This window comes from Rhinatrema bivittatum, chromosome 2 (assembly GCF_901001135.1).
Source record: "Rhinatrema bivittatum chromosome 2, aRhiBiv1.1, whole genome shotgun sequence".
NCBI lineage: Eukaryota > Metazoa > Chordata > Amphibia > Gymnophiona > Rhinatrematidae > Rhinatrema > Rhinatrema bivittatum.
Window position 1 is genome coordinate 169837357 of NC_042616.1, and position 8472 is coordinate 169845828.

The 8472-nt window shown below is 44.3% G+C and overlaps 1 protein-coding gene across 1 annotated transcript in view; it reads right to left on the reverse strand.

Moving 5' to 3' along the window:
• LOC115083241 (1-aminocyclopropane-1-carboxylate synthase-like protein 1) overlaps positions 1-8178 on the reverse strand; it is a 62214-nt gene extending 54036 nt beyond the window's left edge. The window contains exons 1-3 of the mRNA XM_029587049.1: positions 8050-8178; positions 6052-6111; positions 3828-3898 (exon numbers count right to left, since the gene is read on the reverse strand). Coding sequence (XP_029442909.1) covers positions 3828-3898; positions 6052-6111; positions 8050-8178 — 260 coding nt within the window. The remainder of the gene's footprint in view (positions 1-3827; positions 3899-6051; positions 6112-8049) is intronic.
• Positions 8179-8472: the final 294 nt, after the last annotated feature.

The window sequence follows — 8472 nt, forward strand, 5'->3', positions numbered from 1 at the left end:
CTGTGGTGACTGTATGCCAAACGCTGTTGAAATGGCAGAGCCGACAGCCGACCGGTATGGCTGGAAGAGGAGGTTGGCTTACACTCTCTAGTAAGGAGTCAAAAACCTGACACTGGTCCAGGCTGAGAAGCTGGCTAAGACTTTTGAGGCCGAGTCTGCCTGGATTGACCTTTTTGGTAAGGTCTAGAAGGGCGTCCTCTAGAAGCCGGAGGATAAAATTTCCTTGGCTTGTAGGCCGGCCGCTTAGAGTCACATCTGAAAGTTCTCTTAGGGGAGGAAGGAAACTCAGACGGCACAGAAGAAAGCTGGCGAAGCGTTTCATGGTGGTCTTTCAACTGTCACGTCTCAAAAAAGAACTAAGACAATTTCCATAAATATCAAACTCAATGAAAAAAAGGTAATCATTGTGACATTTCCTTTTTTTCTTTGGGTCTTTCAACTGTGCCACAGTCTCTCGGATCTTTTCCCTGAAGAGATTGTCACCCACACAGGGTAGATCTGCTAACCTGTCTTGGACTTCTGGTCTTAAGTCTGAGGATTTGAGCCAGGCCCATCTTCTTGCACTAATCCCCGCTGCAGACACTCTAGAGGCAGTGTCAAAGACCTCGTGCTTTCCAGCATCCAGACCTTTTTGAGCCAGAATATGAAGTTGAGCCTGGAGTTGCTCTGGTAAAGAATCAGAGAAATCCTGGATCCTCTTAAAAAGGTCTCTGTTATACTGGGTCATGTATACCTGGTAAGAGGCAATGCAAGATATGAGCATTCAGCCATGGAAGACACGCCTGCCAAAAGCATCCAGGGATTTTTGTTCTTTTCCTGGAGGTATGGAGGAATGAAGTTTTGAACGTCGTGCCTTCTTCTGGGCTGATTCAACAACAGAGTGATGATCCAACTGTGACTTTTGGAACCCAGGAGCTGACTGCACAAGATAGGTGGCATCTGTCTTGCGGTTGACAGGTGGAACCGAACATGGGTGTTCCCAGTTTCTCTTCAGGAGATCAAGCAGGATTTCATGAATAGGTATAGACATGATTTCCTTAGGAGCATCTAGAAATTGGAGTACTTCCAGCATCTTGTGCCTAGAGTCCTCTACTGTCTGAAGTTGAAAGAGAATGGTTTCAGACATTTCTTGATGAAATTAATAAAAGACAGATCTTCTGGTGGAGAACGTCATCTTTCATCTGGGGGAGAGGGCTCTGGATGGTAGATCTTGTGTATCTTGGGATGAATTATCGGTCCAAGGATCATAGGGCTGATGTCCAGCACCTAGTGGGTCATCAGCTGGGAGAGAGGGTGCTAATCCTGAAGGACCAGGCCTAGGCATCGTTGGCATCGGAGGTGGCACCGACAGCATCGATGGAGGCATCGAGGGGACTGGTGACATTGATGGACGAGTCGGTGGTAAAATCCCAGACGGTGGAATGGGTATCGGTGTTTCCTCATCATCCGATGATAATGGAATCGGTGTGGAAGGCATCAGAGGTACCGATGCTCTCGGTTCCATCGGTAGAAGGGCACCGATCAACGCATTCAGTCTACCCAGTAGCGGTGTGAGCGCTACGGGAATCGGATCGGTAACCAGCTGGGGAGCCAGTACTGGCATCGATGGAGGATGGAAGCCCTGAAGTGCTTTACCGATGGCCTTTTTGATCATCCGTTCCAATTCCTCGCGGAAGCCTGGGGCATGGAACCCCAGCACTGGAGAAGGAGGCAGCACTTGCGTAGCCGGAGGGTCAACCGGTGAAGGTGGAATCGCGTATCCCGGCACCACTGAAGGTGGGGAATGCCTCGGTGACCCGGTCGCAGAAGAGGATGGGGTCTTTTCTGGATGGGCTTCTTTGTCGGTGGCTCTGTCGATGTCAATGCCGAGGACTTGCCTGGATCAGCGGACTGAGCCTGAGCCTTGCGATGACGGTGTCTATGTTTTTCACGATGATCTCCTCGGTCCTTTTCTTGAGGAGGCAAGGAGGGAATCGACACCTTTGGAATCGTTGATGCCGGTTGGGCAGCAGCGGTGTCCCGGTGCTGGCGAGAGGTCGATGGCACCGGCTCGGACGAAGTCGAAGCTATCGATGGAGTCTGGGTTTTTGATTGAAAGAGAAACATAATTTTCTCTAAACAAGCCTTACGGCCCTTCGGTGTCATTTGGGCACATTTGGTGCAAGTTAGGACATCGTGGTCAGACCCCAAATACATAACACAGACCCCGTGCGGATCAGTGATGGACATTGTTCGAGTATAGTCGGGGAACCGACGAAAACCCGACACCACGACTCTGACAAAAATTTAGCTACGGTGCAGTCGATGGCTGGTAGGCCCCGAAGGGATAACTCGACGGGAATCAACCACAATAAGGGTAAAACCTTACCTTTTGACCGCGAAGTATGGATATCAATAGGGGGACCCCTATAGGGTAGAATGTTTTTGAAAATTTTGAAAGAAGTTCCGTGAGGAAAATTCCTGTCAAGAATCTCAAGAGAACTCCTTAACCCGCGTGGCTACTGCTGCGCGGAAAAAAGAAGACTGAAGGGGGACCCCTGATGGATACAGGGTTGGTGCATTGCTGGGCATGCCCAGTAGGTGCCAGTCAAAGTTCTAGAAACTTTGACAAAAGTGTTCCGTGATTGGGCTCCATCCTGATGATGCCACCCATATGTGAGGACTACCATCCTGTTTGTCCTGTGAGAAAAGTGAGTAACCCTTCATATTTTTCATTACAAGAGTTTTGGAAAATGCTGTGGCTACATTCTGTGGATAAACAATGCAGAGATAAATGCAGAGATAAATGCAGACAGTTCCTAGCACAGTTACCCAGGAAAGACTGGGAGAATTGTTAGTGGCAGTGGAAGGGAATTGATATTTATGTTATTTCAAGGACTGTAGCATGGATGCATCATGTCACATTTTATTGTAAACATTCTCTGCAGTCTTCAAAATATGAAAAACATTGTGCAGCCCTGGGCTGACTATTCAATGATGGTAGGTATATTTCCATTCATACAGAACTTTAATATTATTATACCAAACTAGGAACATTTTACAAGTAAACAATATTTGCATTTAAATCTGCTATCAAGTCAAGGAACAATCACAAAGTCTCAAAGGCTACAGCAAGTTCTAACAATAATAAAATGAAAAGCAAATGTAACACAGGAAAGTAGAAAACGCAGATATCAGACACACAGGAACGCGTACAGAAAATGGATCAATTATATAAATTGCACTGTTTTCTGTATGTGTTACCATGTGTGCGACATCTGCTCAAGTTGCTCGTCTGTGCAATGAAATTAATTCTGCAGATGTACTATGGACTCTCCTTACAGATTAAAAGGAATTAGGGTCCCCTTTTTGGTGAAGACTCTCAGCTTGTTGCAAGACTTCCAAATGTATATTCAGTGGGACAATCCAATTGCATGAAGAGAGTTAACCAAGATTGAGAAATTCATATAATACGAGGATAAGATCATGGCAGATCAGTGGCACTGCATTTAGTGTTTTGGCCCCAATCCCTGAGCCAGTTTCCTAGCTATTGGAAGATAATTGCTTTTCCTCTGGAATCTTCCTTTTCTCTGTTGATATGTAAATCCCCCACATAGTCTGTATTAGGCCAGATACAGTATTTCCTGATCTCTTACCAGATCAAGCCCCTGCTGTAAAATCACAAGGAAGAAAGTGATTGAATAATGAACCTACTGTCATAGTCTGTAGGTAAGACTAAAGCTTTATTGACTGGTGCCACTGCTCAAACAAATTTAAGAAAAATCAATGCACACATTCAACATTATATTCTCTGATCATGAGAAACATTAGAGATGCTGTTCTCCTACCTTTTAATGCCCCTTGTATCAGAATACTGCAACAGGTGGGATGCCATACAATTCATTCCAGGTCTTGTGATCTGTTCACAACCAAACATCATTGTTGGTACAAGCACAGGTTATGGCAATCATTTTTCTTCTTAAACTGTGTTTTATTTCAAGCAAGAGGAAATGCTATCATCTAATGCATGGATTTGAACTGGTGAAAGCAAACAAAAAGATGGCTTTGGGTAACATATGCTGCAGAACATCTTGATTTTATTTTATTTTTTATTGTTGACTTTGATGACTGTAATTACTGAGACACAAATAAAAAAGGGGGTTATATAAATCAAAATGCAAATACCATATTTCCCTGTGTATAAGGCACTTTTTATCCCAAAATATCGTAGGTGCGACTTATACGCCGGTGCAACTTATCTGCTGCATTTTTCTCTCTCTCCCCAATTCATCCACCACACGCTGTGCGCATCTGCATGTATGCCCTGCCGCCAAGTGCCTCGCTCTCTCTCCAGTTCATCCGTCACACGCTGAGCACATGCGCACATATGCCTCGCAACCATATGGCTCATACGCATGATCCACCAGCGCACCCATCAGTCGCTATCGCTGTGTCAAATGGAGGATGGAGAGGTGCATCTTATCCACCGGTGCGACTTATCTACAGATTTTGCTTATAAAGGTCCTGTTTAGGCAAGGGGTGCAACCTATACACCGGTGCAACTTGTACATCGGAAAATATTGATACAATCAGCATTTGATATGCATTATGTTTCACAGTTTCCACTGTGTTGTAATCATATAAGGCATTTAATTTTTTTTATTGCATATAAAAACAAAAACCAAAGAACCTCCCTGTATTTCTTGATGGAACATGGATATACCCGCCTGACATGATATCACGTTTCGTGAGTGCTGCATCAGGCATGTTTCCAACATCTTTCACCATGGCACATTTTCGGCACAGGATTCCATAAACTTGATATTCCGAAAATATGCCATGTTGAAAGATTTTCTTTTTATATGCAATATAAAAATTAACAAAAAGACGTTCACGGACCAATAATTAGACAGGACCCATTTGTGCTGTAGGGTGAAAAAATTCAAGTAACTTTGCAAGGGTGTTATGATGGTCCAAATTTAAAAGAGTAAGCAGTGCCTTATATGATTACAGCAAAGTGGAAACTGTAAAACAACAAATATCAAATGCTGATTGTATGAATATTTAATTATTTGCATTTTGATTTGTATAACCCCCTTTTTCGTTTGTGATTTAGTATTGAATTTTTGGGGACATGTCGCATGCACAATGGAACAATGTTTTTAGTTATTGTAATTACTGAGGCATATTCACGACAAACCCCTTCAGCAGCAGTGATTTTCTGTCATCTGGAATCTTTTTAAACTTGTTTCCTTTTCCCCCATCGCAACTGGTTTGAAGGGGGACACTGCCTCGGCTTCGTACTTTTTTTCAAGAAAATTACCATTGCCTTCAGGCTTCAGTTACACTGTCACAGCCCCTTAAAGAGCAGCTAACAGATTACCAGAAGTCATGGCTTCAGCCACATGAATCCCACATTTTATGCAGGCGTTTCAAACTGTGACTTGGGGGAGGGGGCGAGATCTTATTTTTGTTTAAATTTGTTTGGTTGATTTTAACTTTATATTTTATTACAGCACTAGAAGTTATAGTGGTCATTTAGTCACTCTCTTGCAAAAAATAATATATATATTTTTTCTTTACGATTTTTATATACCGAAGTTCATTTCAAAAAGAGATATCACATCGGTTTACAATAAGGTACAATAGGTAATTCACTATCCCCTAAAAGGGCTTACAATCTAAAATTTTTGTACCTGAGGCTAAGAGATTACAAAAATAAAACCATCAAAATCAAAGTTCTTAACAATTAAGCAAGGAGCATATTAAAGAAATAACACATAGGGTTGCACGAAGGGGTGCTTGCTTGGTGCCTTTCAAACTGCCCGGCTCTGTTTGCGATGATGTCAGGGGAGGGGGCGGGTCTCAGAATCATGGCTTTCCCCACAGAAATCTCTTCTCAGTTTCAAAGACTGTTTTTTCAATTTTTTTTATCTTTTTACCTTGGATGTTAGCTGTTACAAGGTGATCAGCACTGGTGGGTAGCCCTCCCCATCACATATATCTGTATTCAACTTTTGATCAAGTTTCTAAGAGTTAGGATGCAATATTTAGACATACAGGAATATTTACCCTTTCTCGCAATAAATCAAAACAAAGATTGTTTTCACTGGTACCAAAATTCAGAATTCCCTATAAAGAATAGAAAAAATGTGATTACAAGATTATATAACATGGCGACAACAATTCTCCAGTGCAGCCAGTTATTTTAAGACTCTGATAAATTACTACAAAACCGCATGATTGTACCATAAGGGTTTATTCTGGTCAGAGGCGTGCTAAGGGAGGAGGGCGAAACACCCCAGGTGAGGACAAGGGTGCCAGCGACTGTGGCGCAGCTGCAGAGAAAAGAAAAAAAAAAAAAAGCATGCGTTGAGCACCACCACAGCAGGTAAGAGACACGTGGCTGGAGCAGCAAGCCGGCAGGGAGAAAACCGAGCAGCCTGTCTGCCTATCCCTTTCAATCTGCTGTCACTGCCGAATTCTTCCTCCATCTTGACCTCAAGCCGGAAGCTGCTGAAGTCTCCGCTTCACCCTGTTGACACTCGACCAGAGAGTTTTGCAGACCACCACAGCAGGTAAGAGGCACAATTAGGGAGACTGTCTTTGGCCTGGTGGTAACTATTAGGCTCCTGGGGGAGGAGGAAAAAGGCAAGAGTGGCACTGTGAGATGGGGGGGGGGGGGAGAAAGATGATGTTGAGGATCATGGGAAAGGGCAAAGACAGAAGGGGTTGGGTGGAGGGTTACTGTGCTGTATAGAGAAAGAGCGGGGAGTAGGGGTGAAGGGCAGAGAGGGAATTATGTGGAGGGGACAGCAGAAGAAAAGGGGAGTGTGGGGGTAAGTGTGAAAGGAGTGGGGGACAGGGGAAGATAAATGGGTTGGGCAGGGCTGGCGGAAGCACTAGGCCTGGACCAAGGGCATTGACCGTTAGGGGGTGTAAGCAGCAGTGTCAAAGAGGAATGGAGATTAGGCTGAGGAAATAGAGCAAAGAGGTGAGGGAGGTTGTTCAGTGCACACTGCAGGAGAGAAAGAGGATTGGGAAGGTGGTGGTGGTCTTAAAGAGGGAGGGAAGTGTTTCTATTGGAGCTGTCAGACCCCTGGGCTTTTTTTTTTTGTTACTTTCTCTCATTCTCTTTCTCTCGTACCATCCTTCCATCTCTCTTGCCCCCTTTTCCTCTCTCAAAACAATGGTAAAAAAATGCAGGAGTGGATGGAGTTGACTGTCTCCTGGGCAGGAAGCATCAATCTGTTCAAGATGAATACATTGTCTACACTTGCATTTATTCCAACATGTGCCATGTAAAATTCTGCTTAAAATATTCACAGAATTACATGGCACAATGAGTAACTTTATTTGGAATAACTAGTTAAGGACATAAGATGTGCCATATTGTGTTAAATCAAAGACCATCAAGCCCACCATCTTTGACAGGGGCCAGACCAGGTAATCAAACAGATCCTGAAGAGTAGATCATTCTTTGTTGCTTATTCTCAGTAGTGGTTTTCCCAAACCTACTTGGCTAATGGTTTATGAATATTTCCTCCAGAAACTTGTACAAACTCTTTGTAAATGCCACTATGCTAGATGCATTGAATACATCCTCTGGCTTGATTGTGCACTGAGTGCAAAAAATACTCTGATTTGTTTTAATTTCTTTTCGGTTTTGCTTGATGCAGTTTTGTCCATCCATCTATTCTCATACTGTTAATAAACTACAAGTTTACATGTTTTAATACATCAGAAATAAAATTATTATTGGAAATACCATTTACACTAACTTTTATTTCATCTTTTGAAGATTGGGCTACTTGTGGGCTTGGGACCTCCCTTTCCCCAGGATACTTAGGCTAGTTTTGGGCCTTAACCTTGCTTAAACCTGGCAACACTGGTCCCGGCCTGACATCACCGCTGCAGGCAGCGGCTGCTGGAACTGATTCCCGCCGGTCAGCGGGCATGAGGCCTGCACATCCTCTTGGATGCAAGCTATATCGCAGCCTAGCAAATGGAGACAAAGTTCACCCTCCCGCCCAATCCGTGCCGCTCCGGGACCTGCGTTCCCTTCCTTACCTGCGGGTTGCGATGCCGATGGAAAGGGTCCTGGAGGTACATAGCGAAGCCTTTGATCACAGTGCTGCCACCGGGTTCGCCGGCAATGCGAGTGCCTCGAGCTGACAGATGGCTCCCGCTGCTGCACATTTGTCACCAGCAGCTCTGCTTCAGCTGGAAGAGCAGGACAGGAAGGGAGCAGAAAGATAAAATAATGCAGGCAAATAGCTGCCAATGTCTCCGTCTCCCAGTTAAGAGCTTCCGTGACGTCACGACGGTGTTTGCCCGCCCATTGGCTGAGCTCCTGGTGTTGACAGGGACCAAAAGCCCAGCAAAACAAAGGTGCGGTAGAAGGGAACCTGTGAGGGCTTGCCAGCGTTATCCGAGTGAAGCTGTAGCCACACCTTTCGCTGAGCATCACCTTTTTATTTAATTTATTTTTTT